The 17,192-nt window shown below is 42.9% G+C and overlaps 1 protein-coding gene across 2 annotated transcripts; it reads left to right on the top strand.

Moving 5' to 3' along the window:
• The first annotated feature begins 285 nt into the window (after positions 1-285).
• Positions 286-16,886, top strand: pcdh12 (protocadherin 12). 2 transcript variants are annotated; one of them, XM_063492855.1, is made up of 6 exons: positions 286-343; positions 646-3,597; positions 7,490-7,581; positions 10,731-10,882; positions 14,989-15,153; positions 15,344-16,886. In XM_063492855.1, the coding sequence occupies exons 2-6, from the start codon at positions 745-747 to the stop codon at positions 15,580-15,582; spliced, it is 3,501 nt and encodes a 1,166-aa protein (XP_063348925.1). In that variant the 5' UTR covers positions 286-343; positions 646-744; the 3' UTR covers positions 15,583-16,886. The 2 variants fall into 2 exon arrangements, with proteins under 2 accessions (XP_063348925.1, XP_063348936.1); XM_063492866.1 differs by having other exon boundaries at positions 7,493-7,581.
• The last annotated feature ends 306 nt before the right edge of the window (positions 16,887-17,192 follow it).

Consider the following 17,192-nt stretch of genomic DNA (forward strand, 5'->3'; position numbering starts at 1 on the left):
GCCAGTTATCTTCCTACTGGGATACAACAAAATTTCCAAGTGATTTAAGGTCCCACACTGCAGGTTGTGATGAAATGCAGACCAATGGGGGGTAAGTGACAGAGAGGCAGTGTCATATTTCTCTGAAGGCACTCCAGAGTTGAGCTGAGTTTCCTCGGTACAGGGGAGAGCGTCTCTTTTGTGTTCAGTCTGGACTCATTTACATATGACCCTCCTCCCGCTCTTGGATTGGCTGGTGCCCTTCTAGCATGTGGAAACCCACTTCCAAGCTTTCTCAGTTGGAGCCAAACTTTACAGAGTCAAGGAGGATGAAGTGAGAGGCTGGACGCCAGCAGCTGTATGTGTGAGTAACAACAGCAGGCAGACGTGAGGGAAGAAAAGAGAGGATGATATCTTAATTGTAGGCTTCTATAATTGTATCCTGACCACGTTGGAGTTTTTTTTCTAGGTATTTGTGTTTGAAAACCATCAGTTTTTCTTAACTTTGTTGACTTGGTCGTGGTGGTTAGTTTGGGGAAAAAAGCGGTAGTTTATTTTGAGAGAAATGTGAATTTAATCATTTTATCTGACAACAGAGAGAGTCACAAAATAATTTCACTTAACAGACTATAGATTTTAAAGTATCTCTTATTTGCTTCTTTACAGGTCAGCGCATGGATTCTTAGAGATGTCTGTTTAATTAGTCTCTCACAGAAAAAAAAAACACTTTTTTCAGACAGCAGATAACTATTACTTTATATCATCATGCTGCTCGCTCTGCTTGTGGTTGCTAGTCTTTGCTCCAAGACCCTTTCCTCACATTGCTCATCAACAACTATTCAGTACCAGGTTTCGGAGGAGCAGCCGGCGGGAACCCAGGTCGGCTGTCTGGTGGATGACCTGCGGCAGAGGGACGAAGGCGGATCTCTGGAGGATTTCCAGGTGGTGGAGCAGGGAAAAGCCCTTCCTTTTTCTGTCACCACTCGAGATGGGGTTGTCTCCACCCAGGGCCGATTGGACAGGGAGGAGTTGTGCCGAGGGACTGACCTGTGTGAGGTGGCGTTTAGTGTCCTCTACAGGAAACGAGGTGCTGTGAAGTGCCTGCGGGTTCACGTGAAAGTAATGGACTTAAATGACCACAGTCCCAGCTTCCCCAACACTTTGCAAGAAGTGGAGATCTCGGAAACCGCTAGCCTTGGGAAGCGAATCCCATTGGACTGGGCGGTGGATCCTGACGCAGGTTCCAACAGCCTCCAGACCTACTCACTGTCTGTCAACCAGCACTTTGATCTCGATGTGACAGTTGGTCCTGGTGGGACAAAACAGGCAGAGCTGGTGGTTGTCAAAGAATTAGACAGGGAAATTCAGGCTTCCTTTGATCTAACCCTCGTGGCGTGGGATAAAGGGAACCCACCCAGATCTGGGAGCACATTAGTCCGTGTTAGTATTCAGGACTCAAATGATAACAGCCCCACATTTGAGGACAGCAATCCAACTGTGTCATTACCAGAGGACACAGCACTTGGGACTACTGTAATCAAGCTCAAGGCCACTGATCCAGACCAGGGAGCTAATGGGGAGGTTGAGTACTCATTTAGTAAGCACACACATCCAGAAGTTCAAAGGCTCTTCTATGTGGACCCACAAACAGGAGAAGTGAGTATCAGGGCACCGTTGGATTACGAGGCCCAATCTTCTTACGAAGTAATTGTACAGGCCAGCGATCGTGGGCCCAATGCGATCCCCTCTTACTGCAGATTGCACGTCAAACTCATAGATATTAACGATAATGCACCGAGGATACGTCTGACCTGGACCCCAGCCAGCTCGCAGGTTATAACTGTGCTGGAAGGAGCTCCAGAGGATACTCTCCTTGCTGTGGTGACGGTCTCTGATGCAGATTCAGGAAGAAATGGAAATGTGACTGCACAGATTCAACAAGGCTCAGGCCCTTTCCGACTTAAAAAGATGCACGGCAACGACTACATGATTGTCACCAGCGGCTCCCTGGATCGTGAGAAGGTTATGCAGTATAATATCACGCTCTTTGCCCGGGATAGCGGAAACCCCTTACTTTCTTGTGTCGAACACCTACCTGTCTATGTTCTGGATGAGAATGACAATGCCCCAGTATTTTCGACCCCCATCTACAGAGCTTCCTTCAAGGAGAACAACATGACAGGCTACCACATTCTCAAAGTTGAAGCCCATGATGAGGACCTGGAGCTCAGCGGAAAAGTCTCCTACTCCATTGTTGAGGAAACTAAAACACAGACTTTCTCAATTCACCCCAAAACTGGCGTCATAAGTGTCCAGCAACCTTTAGACTACGAGGCATTCAAGAACTACTCTTTCATTGTGGAAGCCGTTGATCATGGACATCCACCACTCACAAGCACAGCTAGAGTACATATTGACATAGAAGATGTAAATGACAACTTCCCGGTCATCAAGGAGCCAAAACCAAGAAAAGGTGTAGCATCTCTCAGTGTACCTGTTGATGCGTACAGAGGTGAGATTGTGACAGAGTTGGGGAATGCCATCAAAGAGGAAGCCACCAATGTGGCAACTGATCACTCAGTCAGAGAGGGGCTTGGATTTCTCGCATCAACAATCAAAGCAGAAGACCAGGACACGGGACTCAATGGGAAACTCCAGTACCTCATTACTGATGGAAACCCGTCTGAGCTCTTCTGGCTGAATAACACCTCAGGCCAGCTGTTTGTTAATACCACTAACGCTACCGAGCTCATTGGGAAAACCTTTAAGGTGGACATCACTGTTTCTGACATGGGCACTCCGAGGTTGGCTACTAAGGCAACTCTGGAGGTGACTTTCATAAACCTCAAGGACCATCTAAAGAACTCATCACCTGGAAATCGTGGACAGCTCAGCTTCACTATGATGATGGCAATCTGCCTCGGTGCTACATGCCTGCTTCTTCTATTGGCCATCGCTTTGGTGACAACATTTTGCCGCCCTGAGAAAAGGGACAACCGGGCTTACAACTGCAGACAGGCTGAATCGACCTACACCCGCCATCCTCGGCGCCCACAGAAGAACATCAGAAAATCTGACATCCAGTTAATTCCCGTAATCCGAGGAAGAAAGGAAGACCTCCCTGAGGACGATGGTGAGGCCCAGCCACTAACTCCACCTCCAGTCTCAGATGATCAGCAGATTGAGAGTCACTATAGCTTAATGCCATCAGTTATGAATGCAAGCTTCCATTCCCAAGGCTATCTAGAAGAGGATGTCACTCAGCCCAACACCCATCACTGCAGAACACTTAGGAAACCTGGAAACATTGAACTTGATGGAACCTTGCCTTCATCTCCAGCAACATCATACCGGACTCTTCACAAATCCAGAAACACTTCATCCTCTTCCTCAGTCTCGCATTCCAGCACCTTAAAGAGGCCGAAGAACTCTGAAAGAGAGGAAACGGTTTCACAATATTCATCAGCATCTGTGGCAACTCTCAGGAGGCCAAAGACCTCGGATGGACATGGAGCACGTGATGCAGAGCACCGGCAGATCCTTCGAAACCTGGTCCGTCTTTCCATGGCTGCTTTTGGAGACTCCATTGAGCTTTCTTCAGCTTCTCCAGAGGTGCAGGTGAGTTTTCTTCTTTTACTTATTCCATAATATTTAACAAGACTTAATCTTATTGTTGTTTGTTTCTTATCTCTAAGGTAATGATCAGTGGCATTAATCTACAATTTTGGCCACTTGAATGTATTTATTAATTCAAGTCTTTTAAAATAAAATAAGTTTGGGTGTCTTTAATCAAGTAAACTGTTTTGTGTTTAACACTGTTTCAGTTTTAAAGCCTTTACTCACCGGTATATACAACTAAACCTGCATAAAACGACGAATTAAGGTCTCATTTGTGGAGAGATCTCTAAGTAAAATGAAGTCACACATGACTGATTTCAAACATTAAAACTATTTAAATTTGCTGCAAGAATGAAACTCGTTACAACAAGCCGCGTTCGTTCCAAAACACAACAACTTTCCTGCAGGTTGAATTGACATATTTATCCATTTATCTGGTGTTAATGATTTCACTAAATCCGCATGATGATTTTTTAATGTGCTCTTATTTACATTCTCTTCTATAGCTTAAACATTAAGGATAATGTGCTGCTGCTGGCTCTCATCTAAATGCCATTTACTTAGGTCTAAAATGTGTGATCACATTTATTTCAACATGTGCTTACAGTTAGCGTTGGAGTAATTAAGTGTTCTCCTTTGAGGCTTGGAGATTAATCTGAAGTGAAGTCCATTAGAGAGTAGAGATTAAAAGCACCCCACACCTCCTCCACCACCACCACCAACACAGCAGCACACATATACGGAGCAGCTTCCCTTACAGTTTCCCAGCAGTCTTTGTGCTTTTTCAGCCTTCTGTATGATGACTTACTCAGACTGCCTGAAGGCTGGAGTCAGCCGAGACGTGTGAGTGTAGGGGAGAATAACCCGCTGATGGATCACTCTGAAACCAAAAAGTAGCACATTTATTCAGGTGCTCATGTGTCACAGCCAAAAATCCCCCACGAGAAACCCCGACAGACTTTTAAACTAAATCTCACATATCAGATTCATATTGGAGGAAGGGCTGCTCCATGCTCTGTAGGACGTGGGCCAGAAGAGGAGTGTGTGAGGGAGGTGTAAGGCTGGCCAAAATAAGCTGTCATGTGTTTGTAGTGTAAGCTAACACTACTCTGACACGCTGCTTTGTCACTTTCAAATGGCTTAAAAAAAAAAAAAACTTACAGAGAGCCTGTCTGCACAGCGGGGCAGGCCTAAAATAACTCAACAAACAGGATTTATTTCATGCAATAGTTTTTCTTATTTAAAAACCCCCCCATTATATCTCATGCCGTGATGTTCTAGGTTGTGATCCTGAAACCAACTGAACATTAATTCACCAGTGAAAAATAGTTCAGACTGTTCACTCTTTCTCCTGATGACTGGCCTTTGTATGGCGGGTAGTTTCAGGATTCCTTCTTCACCATCTCCCAAAGGAAATATCTGGTTCCTTGGCTCCTAAATACGCCACTAGCTTTGTTTCCTGTTATGTCTGTTGTTTGGTGCTGAGTGAATAGCATACAGTGGATTTTTACAGCTTACTTACTGACTTTCAGCAGTTCCTTGAACCTATCAGTGAACATAGACAAGCAATGATAATTGGAATTATAAATAAACATCAGTTATATGTGCTTAAAATGTTACTCAGGAAATGTGGAGTTTCATTTTAACACTTCACGTGACCACAAGGGGATAAATTCTTCAGTATTTGGAGTTACAAGCACATTTTGAAAGCTTCATTTAATTTGTCCTCATTTGATTTTGTAGAGAGGATGCCACCAATTAATGATGATAAAAAGAAAAGCCAGTTTATATTTTAGAAATGCTTTACAAGCGTCACAGTCATGGAGAATTTAACTTTCAGCTGTGGAAATGCTGCACTGTTAAAACAGATCTGCATTATTGAGGGCAAAAGTCGCTGCCAACGCCCTGCAGACAGAGAACAAAGACCTTGGCCGGGCCCAGCATCCTCACGTGAATCCCATTAGAAACGGGAAGAGGCCTTTTTGGGTTCTGCCCAGTTCCTTTTCTTAACCCTCCCAGCCGGCCCAGTTGGCACTCCTTGGACTTCAGATATTTCTCTCCCACCTCGAGGTCACAGAGGAAGAGGCCTGCTCGACGCCTTGGAGGAGGGGGATTTACTGTTCACCTCCACCTCACCACACAAAGACACAGACACACAGACGCACACACACGCACACACACACAAACGATCATCACTGTGCATACTTTGGAGTTCGTCCTGGAAGGAAACCAGCCAGAGAAGAATAGGCTTTTACGTAGAGACCATTTCCTGTCAGTGTAGCAGAGTGCACGTGAAAAAACACACAAATGTCATGGCTAAAACAAAGTCATAAATTAGCATGCATGCACACACACACATTATTCACCTTGTGCATGTGTGTGTGCTTCCTCCCTGGTGTGCAGTGTGTATCCGCTGTATAACAGAGTTGTCAGCAGAAAGCTCAGAGCAGTGAGACGGACTCGGCCGCTCGGTTCTCACACTGCAACACTAAAACAAAAATCACAAAGAGCACAAATTCATTTCCTACACAAATGTCGCTCGTATCACGTGCACTTTTTGTTCAACCAGCAGAGAAACCCACTCACCTTAACAAGGCAGTTACATTGATTTACTATTGACTTCTTTCAAAGTTCAGCTGTTCATACATTTACTTATAAACTACTGAAGAGTAAAAACACTGGAGCTTCAGTTTAAGCCTTTAAACATGAGCTGCTGCAACTCTGAAAGCAAAAGAAAAACTTTTTACTTCTTCATTTAAAATGAACCTAAATAAAAAAAGTGATGTTTTGCATGTGATGGAGATACAGCGACTTATTAAATAATCCCACATGCACAAGTTCCTTTCCCCTCGGTTACAGAGCTGTTACCAACTCACCTTTGAAACTTTTGTCCAGCTGGATATAAAAGCTGGACATGAATCATCACAGTCTGTAGAAAATTTGTGAATCACATCGATTTGATTTGCAAACAAAATGTTTTCACTTTAGGAGTGAGATTATTCAGTGGACCTTCAGCAGGAAAAAAGCTCAGGAGATCCTCTGTGGATGCTTGTTCACTGTCGTGGGTCTCTGAGTGTTAATCAGTTCAAAATGCCTGCAGTGAACAGGGTCTGTTATCACTCGTTAGGCACTGATTTTTAACTCTGTGGTCAGTAAATGTGCAACAAAAAACAGCTTCAAGAGTGCCATAAACCAGAAACTTGCTGTGTGTGGCTGTGACTGCAGATGAGCTCGAATGTTTGAAAGAAATAAAAATCAATCAGAGTGAGCCAAAGCAGACAGAAAGAGATTTAATGCATGAAAACCAGCTTATGTAGCAATCAGCTCAGTGGCTCCACTCTGTCTGCCTCCTACACAAAACCAGGAAGAAAATAAAGAAAACACAGAGTGGGAGGGATCATCACATGTGAAAAAAAAAATCAATGAAATGGCTTTTTAGCAAATTAAAATAAATTAAAATAACTGCACTGGCCTGCTGACTTCTGCCCATGAAACTGCTTTGCTTGGGCAGTGATTTAGAGGTTTAGAGGTTCTACACCTCCAAACATGTTTCATCTACCTGTAGAAACCAAATTACACCCTGCTCTTCCAAACAGGCCCGATGAATAACCCACCAGCTTTCTGAGATATATATATACAATAATAATGTCTGACCCTGCACAAATATGTGTGCAGCATGCGTGTATTGAAATATTATGCGGCCAGTGCCTGACTTCTGGTAGAAGTACTCACTGTAAAGGAGTAATTCTGGTTTGCTGTCAGGTGAACCTCAGGTGAAGCTGGATAAACTGAAATGTTTCAGTGACGTCTGAAAATGTGCGTTTAACCCTTTTTTTCTCCTCTTGTTTCTCACCTTCATCTCTCCTCTCCCTCCATCTTTTCCTCCTTACAGCAGATCTCCCAGCTCCTCTCGCTCCTCCATCAGGGTCAGCTGCAGCCCAGACCGAACTTCCGTGGAAACAAATACTCTCACCGCAATGGCAGGTCAGTCTGACTTCTCCTCTCCATCCTCCTCCTCTGGAGTACAGACACAGCAAATCAAAGCAAGGTCACAAACCTGCTTCTATCTGGCACAAAACCACGTTATACTCAAAATTTGCTCCAAATAGAAATACATTCACATTCTGTATCTATATGAATTTAAACTGCTTTTAAACTTCTGGAGCCTTAAAAATGTGAACAAACTGAAGTGTGATTAAAAAAAAAAAAAAAAGGGTCAATCAGCTGGAAACAAGATTAGTGAAGAATCCACTCTTTAAGGTGACACAGAGCGCTCAGACCGAATGAGGTATTCATGTTTATTTGGTCATCATTTCATCAAAAAGAAGCAAATAAGACTCAGTCGTCTCCCCCCCCACACACACTCCACACACACACATGCACATACACACACCTCCCGAAGAGTTTTAACTCTGATCAGATGCCAGCATGTTTTTAGTTTTAGCTCTTTGTAGTCTATTCAGCTCATGATTTAAATTCAAACATGAGTGATGTTTTCTAGTAGAAGCGACTGCACAGTGGACATGCCAGGCACACTGTCTTCTTCAAAGTGTCTTTATTTCATCCTTCAAGGCTTCAATATTTGTTGTTCTAGCTAAAAATGTGGCCGGACACTAACACGGGTCACCACGGGTCTCTTCCTGCTGCCCTGATAGGAACTGCACTTGCACACTGACTTCAAAACAGACTGATATCCTGAAGGAAAGATCCCGATGTAGATCCAGAACTAGTTTTTCCTTTAATCAGAGGCTTGTTTAAGAGCCAGATGGCTGCTGGCTTCAGACTGTGATCGCTGTTGCGCGCTCTGATGCAGTCTTCTTCTGATTGCAGCGTGGAGAGAAATATGAGGGGGGGTCCCACCAATTTTAAGAACCTGCATATGTTATAATGATCAATCTGATCCATGTACAAACATGTGTTGTTGTTCTGTGGTTTTATTAAGTGAAACCCAGTGGTGAAGGTTAGAGATCACCATGCTGAGTATTTTATGGCTGCGCTACTTTGTGCACCAAACACCTGAGCTAAATCTAACTTGAAAAGTTTAAAATGAATTCAGATCTTTGTACGTAGCCTGACAAAATGACTTCAATTCCATGAAATGCGTATTAAGCATTGTCTGCGTTCAAATACTCTCTTTAATGGAAAACTGAAAATACATCTCTTCAACCTGATTTAGACTAAAGAAGATTTTTCACTTCAGTTTAGTGTTTCAGTGTCCAGCAAAGTGGCTGCCGTGAGGGACGCTCCTGGCTTTCATATAAATAAAATGCACTTGGGAATTTGGGCAGCTCCTGACTCGATGTGGTTAGTGCATTATTCCAGCATCTGTGCCTTCATAGCAGTGACAGTAACGCCACACTGTTCAGCTGGAACTTTTGCTTTTGCTTAAAGTCGTGAAAGCTGCAGCTGACAAATGTCTTCCCCGGTGTTTCTGACCGACTGACCTGCTGTGACTGAAATAACAGCAACAGAAAAACAGGACACAAAGTCAGTGTCGCAGGAAGAGTGTCTCATAACCCCGCAGCGTGTGCGCCAGAGCAGGCTGCAGCAGAGTGATTCAGAGGCTCTGACAGGAAGCAGGACTTCAGCATCACTGTTGCGCTCAGATAAGATCTGACATCACCTTGATACACACGGTGCACTGTTTCATCGCACTCACAAAACACACCTGAGTGTGCATAACTCCTGTGTGTGAGCTCACCTTTATCTGTGTGCTGGTTCCTGCCCGAGCCTGCTGCTCTGATGAGATGTGCTTACCAAAGGACTTGTCACCTGAAACCTCAGGAATTTTATCACCTTTTTAAAAACATCAGACCTCAGCTGTACTTTGGAGTTCTGTCTCCTGTGACTCACCGTGTTTTAAGGAATATATGTTTTTAACTGGATATCAAAAACTCATTCTAACGCCTAGCAACATTTTCAAACTTGTCCATTTGTCTCCCAAAGATTTCTGATTTCTGCTTCCTACACAGCTCCGACACTCGCAGGGCGAGGTCACCTGTGGCTGACAGCTTGCAGTCAGCACTCAGCTCATTACCTCCACTAAGCAGGTTCTGTGTTTGGTAGCGTTAGCGTGTCGCAAACACGATAGCTGAAAAAGTTTTGAGTGAATTCTGATAAACTCTGTAGGGCTGTAGAGTGAGGTCACCTAAACAGTCATTAAAATTTGACATCCATCCACCTCAAGGTCAACTTCATGATTTATTGGTGGGAAAAGAATGTCTTAGAACTTAACCATGATTCATGACGTCAACAAATAGAAAGTACATATTTATATTATAATGTCACATTTGACCTCTGACCTCTCTATCACATAGATTGATCTGAAGGTCAGACTGATAGTAATGCTATATAAAGCTATGGCCATATAAGGAATGATATATGGGAATTCTAAATATCATGTTACACTGACCTCTGAACTTTTCCTCAAGGTCAAATAAGGTCAAACTTTGTATTGGCAACATTTAGAAAATGATACTGACATATGGGAATCCTAAATATCACATTATAGTTTGCATCCAAACATCATGTGGACTCAAAGCAGAGCAGTGCTGCTTGGATGTGACTTTAATTAGCAGTCAGACTGTAACTGATATAAAACAGTGCTGCCGGCTTTAAAGTGTTTTAACCACATTACGTTTGCGATGCCTCTCACTGAGTTTGAGGATTGAATTGGATGTTTGTTTTTAAGCCTTGCATGGCCGTGCTCCTGCCAACTCAGCATGAGCCTCACTGTTACTGCGAGCTGGGCACTTCTAATCATCCCTAATTTACAGACTCATCACCAAAGATTTTATATGTTTATATTTCATGTTCTGGCTCTTATTAAGCATTAAGAATTGTTTTGTTTTTAATTTTAAAAGTAAACAACCAAACCAGAGAAAAGGTAAATAGGGCAGATTCTGTTCTTAAGTGCGTTTGGACTGCATACCCAACTACTTGTTTAACTTTGTATAAAGTGAATGCTCCCATTGCAATTTTAGATTAAGAAAAAATATCTTTAATAGTTCCGTTGAAACGTTTCTATCAAGAACTCTGTGACCTCAAACTATCAGCTTAAACAGACACACTGCCCAAAGTTAAACAGATACATGAACGGAGAGTTTGTGAGTCAAGTTCACGTTTGTCTGCAGGTATGGAGGTCAGGACTGTTCTGACTGGCAGAGCACCAAAGACAGTGGACATGGCGAGAGCGAGGCTGGAGATGTGGACTGGGAACCAGGAAGAGACTCACCGATAGACCCACAGCTGGAGGAAGGACTCAGCAACCTCCTCAACAATCCTGGTAAGCACACAACATCTGACGGACACCCGAGGTTAGCAATAATTCTTGGAAATTGGAAGTGAAATCCCATCTTAAATCAATTACATCGTCATCACCACTGAATGGGAAAGCACACGTTAAAGGATCATCAGAACTCTTAATCAGATTTCCAACTTAGCACGTAAATAAACAGACGTCCAAGCAAAAGCAACCAGCTAACCCTCACCGACTCAACTGCAGTAAAATAATGATGTTTAACTCTTCAGCACTTGTAGATATTTTAGTAATGAACTCAGGTTCCAGGTTGTTGACCACAAAAGCTCATTCTTGTTCTTTTTTAGCTGATTTCTTTAGTTTAGCATGAGTAGCTGTAAGCATTGTTTGCATCCTCCCACCATAGAGGTCCATAAAATAAAACAGTGTGTCCTGACTCTGTGTGAAGGTTATTTGATGTTCAGGTTTGTTTGACTGATGGTTAGTCTATTTAAAGATCTACTGAAACTAAACTGGTGAATTTAGCTGGAACCTCCCGGTGAAGCTCTTTGATTTGTCGGACAAAAGCAGCCAAACTTTAACCCTGCAGCACACACGCAGACTGATCACTCACAATGGACAGTCAAAGACAACTGTAGAAAACAGGATGAAAGCAGGAAATAACACAGTGGCAAGTTACATCCACATCCACCCACACACACTCCACTCAGGACGTCTTGCTGTGTTTTGAGATTGAATCTCTGATACACTCTTTTTTACATTCTTCTGCCGTAAGGAGACAGTTGTTTCCCCCGTAAACAAACAGCTGGTTTCATTACTACGTGTTTGGAAAACGCAGTAATGATTGAGGGATAAGAAATGTCGATTGTCCAAAGTCTATCTAACATCTTGGGAATTCCTCAGCGGTATGAAAGCCAACACTCGCTTCATCCAGCGTCTGAGTGTGTACCGTAGGTGTGTTAAAAAGTTTCTTCCTGGCATTGTGGTGGTCACAGCCTGGAGGCGAGCAGAGGGGGTTACCGCCTGATGATGGAAGAACGAGCGTCACTTTATGATAGGACGAGAGCGCGGGAGAGAAACAAAAGAGCGAGTGGGAGTTTGTTGAGTTATGTATGCGCTTGACTCACCTTTCAGCCCGCAGGCTCCATCATCAGTGTAAATCACACTCTGCTGCAGACAGCTCAGCTCTGAAGAAAGCTTCAGGGCAGCACATACCTCTTTTTCCTGACCTGCACCTTTATGAATCACACATAAATACACGTCCCTTTGTTCATATCTGAGGATGATGTTATGGCTGCTGAGGGGAGAGAAGCTGCGCGTTTATGTTGGTTTGTCTTGTATTTTGTAGTTACTGGTTGCACTCATGGTAGATGAGCATGTTCTCTTACTGCTTCTGTGCTTTAACTAAAGAATCTTTATCAAAGTTTCCACTCTTAGGACTGACAATAACTTTGAGAGGAAAATATCTATGAAAAGGAAAGCTCTTACTGTCATTTTTAGTGTAAAATAATTTAATGATGAACAGAATTTATGTTTGTTTATCTATAGCAGGGGTCTCAAACTCGCGGACCGGGGGCCAATTGCGACCCACATCACCCCTAGATGCGGCCCGTATATTGACATGAAGAAATATAAAGCAATTTTTCCCTTGAAGTGACTTTTTTGTTGGGAAGGATTTGTTTGTTGTTGAGTGCAATGTTAAAATAAGTTCTTTAAAAAGCCCAAAATGATTGAATATGAAGGCAACATGAGCAGAGAGTACAAACATGCTGAGGGACTGGCTGTGTTAGTTCAGTGAGACATTTAAAAACTAATGTGTACACTTATGTCTGCAGTTTTATTTTGTTAAATATGAACAGAATGATAGCAGAAGTGCTGCCGCGTGTTTTGTCTTGTTTTACCATATTTGAAATTAAACAAACAAACAAACAAACAAACAAGAAAACACCCACAAAGATTTCTTAAAATTGTTTGTTTTTGTACTACTTGAACACTGAAGTGTCCCTCCAATGAGATGACAGTACCAACAGTGGCCCACAGCTCATTGAAGTTTCAGACCCCTGGTCTAAAGTCAGGTAGATTTTCTTCTTCCTCCCGTTAATATTAAAACACATTCAAAGGAAACACTGACTTCCTTCGGTTCCTTTAGGCTCTCCTGTTTGGGGGTTAAAAGCACCTTCTGGTTATTATAATAAAATGATATAATGACTAATGAGCCAGGCACTGCTTGGCTTCCTGCTCCGGTGATTGGTTTCTCCACCTTGAGTCTCTCATGTTTCACCCACCTTGTTACTGTTGCCTCTCTTGTGAATTGACTCTGTTTTCTGTCTCTGTTAGAACAGCTGCTTTGCCCCCTGAGTCTTTGGTTTCTTTGTATTTGGTGTTTATGAGTTCATGGATTTTACCACGCTCTGCTTTTGCATCCTGGCCAGCATTGTTGTGAGTTTATGGAGCTCACAGCAAAAAACAAAACAGTTGTAAAAAACAGTTTTTTGATTTGCAGTTTTTTGTGTTCACTGACACAAACTGGCACATTCTTCATGATATCCAGCACAGATTTTAATATATTACAGTAGGAAGTATATTGTGTGTTTGCAATGCATTCAGCGCCAGTAGGGGAGAATAACTTTGGTTATAAAACTAGTTTCAGCTGCAGCAAGTCTATCCAAGTAATGGAGATTTAATTCATAACATATTTTAAAAAATACAAATGAAGTGTGAAAATCTGAGACATGCACGTCTCTGGTCTCAACCATCAACCCCTGCGGTCTTTTTTACCCTGTTAAACAGAGAAAACAAATTTTTTCTTTGTGTACGTGGACACAAACGAGTCTCTATGAGACCTGTTACTTCCACTGCTGACTCCTGTTTCACAGGTAAAGAAGATACAGGCTTAGAAGGCCTCGCTGTTTTTTGACGAGAGCTCAGTGTTTAAAGCTTCCTATTGGAGGAGAAACCCTGAAAGACTTGTTCAGATTAAATAAAGTATAAAGATGGATTCAAATTACAGGCAGAACACTTGGATAAACAGGAAGATGGTCTGAAACTCGACACATTTAGTAATTTTGAGGATTTTGAGTTTGGGTGCTCTGCGGTGAAATACTCCTAAAACAAAGAGAGGAAAGGGGGTGGACGGTGGGTGGGTGATTTGGGGGCGGTCTTTACCATTCTGCATGTAAGCACTGGTGTGTGTGTGTGTGTGTGTGTTTGTGGTGGTACATTTAATCCTCCATCTGGTTGCGGTTAGATGAAAGAGACCGCAGCTCGTCCGCAGGCTGATTCTCACAGTTTCTGCTTTTTAGTCCACGACGGCTGCAGATACAGTCTGGGAGTACATGTATGTTCTTATTGAATTCACTGGCACATTATCCAACATCAGGAATATGACAAATGAGCAGCTTCCTATAGCAGGTCTCCAGATGTGCACTGACAGATGCTGTTAATGAGAAAATAAACCGGTGTTTCTGCTCATCCCGTCACTCTCCCAACGTTTTCCACAATCCTGCTCGTACTTGAGCTCATCCAGGTTTGTGTTGTAAAGATCTTTTATGTTTTACATTAAATTAGGTCAACAAAAACTTTATTAGTGCTGATGTGAAATCAGGTTTTTACAACAACATCTGATACAAACACAAGCAGGAAGCGCACAACATCAACAGGATGTTGTCAGAGTGAGGAACAGGATGAGGAGTATATCTCTGTGTTTTCCCCTTACACTCTGTCCAGCAGACAGTGTATTTACAGTAGATGAATAAATGAAGTCAGACATGTAATCATGTTGAATGTTTGAGTGAAAACACACAAACCAAGGTTAGAGCTCCGAGACACACCCGACATTTACGCCTCTGACATCAACTCGCCCGCCAGGCAGCCGGCAGGGCCGGGAGGAGTTTTATGGCAGCGTGGACGTGATCGTCGGCATACGGTCCAAGCATGCAGGATGCAACTCATTTTAGATGCACTCAACAAAAAAAAACTTGTTTATAGCCGCCAAATAAAGCCACTGTGTCATTTCCTTCTTCTTGTGCATCCTTCATCTCTACACTGCCCTCACCTGTGAGATATATTATAATATTACACTATAAATAACCTGAGATGGTGTGAGGACAAAACTATCGCTTCTCCTTCTGCAGATGATGTTTTCTCAGAGGTCAGTGACCCTTCCTGGATGGCCAGACTCTCCCTCCCACTCACCAGCGATTACCATGACAACGTGTTTGTCCCCAACGGCCCTCCATCCCCCGAAAGTGAGACCCTTCCTCGGGATGGCCTGGAATCTTCATCCTTCTCCACGTTTGGTAAAGTTTACATTTAAATTTACTTTTACTCTTTTTTTTCCCCCCAAGTTGAAATATTATCCTGAAAATAAAAAGATAATAGTTGATTATTATTGAAGATCGTGTTGATCATGTTCTCTTGAACCAGAAGCGCGATTTATAAAAAGAAGAACAGAAATCTGGAGTTTCTGACTCTTTGTGTTCTCCTCAGGTAAAACCCCAGACAAGGACGGCCCACTGGGCGGAGCTCTGCTGTCTGAGGTGAGCACGCTGTTCGAGATGCTGATGACGCAGAAGGCCGACGCCCACCCCGGCCCTCGGCCCGACGTCCTGTACCGGCTGTCGGCGGCGTACCGTCGCTCTCTGGGCCTGGACGGTGGAGCCGCTGGCAACGCAGCCAAAAACTCTGCGAGATCCGGGCCTTCCGCACCCTCAGGACTTTGTCAATAACCGCAACATCTGTTCACTGAAGACTGGAACAGACTGACAACTGTGCAACAAACAGTGTTTTTCAGGTGTCTGTTTTTGTGGAGGATTTTAGAGGCATTCAGTCACAGAAACATAATTCAGGCATGTGCAACAGTAAATAACACCACAGTGGATCTGTGATGGATTTAATTAACATACACTCAGCCCTCACACTCCCCTCAGCCAGCAGCATTCTTCCCTTTCCTCTGCTTGACTAGTTTGTGCACTTAACCATCTCACACTGGCTGGAAATGAGCTTATTTATTTTACAAACCAGACTGAAGACAGCACCACAAAGACAACACGTTAATCAGAGTAAAATACATTGATCCTATAAGCATGTTAAAAGCATTGCCAGAGACCAGAGAAATTACATGAAATAAATATTACATTTTTTGTTTTAATGAAATCATCATATGGTGGGACAACCTCCATGATTCTAGTTCCCAGTTCTGTACAGTACGACTATAATGAGCTGCCAGGATGTTAAAAGAAAACAATACTAGGAAATGTAACTCAGGAAATAAACTACCTCTCTGATGCTAAACACAACCAAAAACTACAGACAAGAGGAGCAGGAAGACACAGCCTGCAACATTTGAAATCATGTCTAGCTCTTCCCTATAATGAACGTGGATTCAGGACTTTATGTTTTCTCAAAGTCACCAGTTTCCACTTCACATTCTTCCTCTACAAGCTGCAGTATTGGACACAACATCATGCTGATGTGCAGTTTTTAAGATAAAATATAGACGTTATGCTTAGGGTCAGGGTTTAGACAGATGCACAGACTGAAGATCAGCTCAGATTTTGTTAAACTGGTGCTACAGTATCTGATTTTTTCAAAAATTCACCCGTGCGTCGTGATGTCAGGTTTTAAAACACGTGCAGGGAAAACACAGCCAAAGTGGACCTGAAGACTGCAGTGTCTCCATTGTTCTTAACTCGGACACAGGCAGTAACCTGATGACCTCCTTCTGTCAGGACCTAATAAACCCTGTTGTTGTTCAGGGTTTGGCTGGCAGAAGGCGAACCAGTGACTGGGAGGAAATGTCGCTTTGTCCTTTTGTTTTTCCTCAAGAATGAACTAAACATCATGCTGAATGTCAGACTGAACTTCCTCCTCAAAGTAAGCCAGCAAACCGCTTCAGTCCTTTAACCTCTGGCTTAAAACGCTTCTGAAAGTTGTCTCACTATGTAGCAGATTTTATCCATTTAACAGCCAGCACTGTGTATATAGTTTTACTTTTTGTAATATGAACTTTTTCAATAAAATGTGCATCATATTTAAACTTGTGGATCTTTATGAACACAACCTCTATGTGCACTTAAGAGCTTCACTGTTCTTTGTATATTTTCAGGTTGTTCCTTTGCACAATTGTTTATACTCATCCAGCTGTTCAAACATCTGCTCCCATTAAGCAGATTTGCCTTTTTCATCTTAGTCTTCATTCTTTATTTAAGACGATGATGATTAACGGTGCACACTAAAGCCACCACACAAACAGTCTGTGTGGACTTTAATTGTTCCGATGTTTTCTTTGTGCAGAGCGCCCTCTGCAGCCTCAAAGAAACAGTTACACTGTGTGATG

This window comes from Pelmatolapia mariae, linkage group LG2 (assembly GCF_036321145.2).
Source record: "Pelmatolapia mariae isolate MD_Pm_ZW linkage group LG2, Pm_UMD_F_2, whole genome shotgun sequence".
Taxonomy (NCBI): Eukaryota; Metazoa; Chordata; class Actinopteri; order Cichliformes; family Cichlidae; genus Pelmatolapia; species Pelmatolapia mariae.

Excerpts from the sequence above, each read along its gene's own strand:
- pcdh12 (XM_063492855.1), top strand. The coding sequence starts at position 745 with ATGCTGCTCGCTCTGCTTGTGGTTGCTAGTCTTTGCTCCAAGACCCTT. Across the intron at positions 10,883-14,988 it reads CAACCTCCTCAACAATCCTG|ATGATGTTTTCTCAGAGGTC; the intron begins GTAAGCACACAA and ends CTCCTTCTGCAG. Across the intron at positions 15,154-15,343 it reads TTCATCCTTCTCCACGTTTG|GTAAAACCCCAGACAAGGAC; the intron begins GTAAAGTTTACA and ends TGTTCTCCTCAG.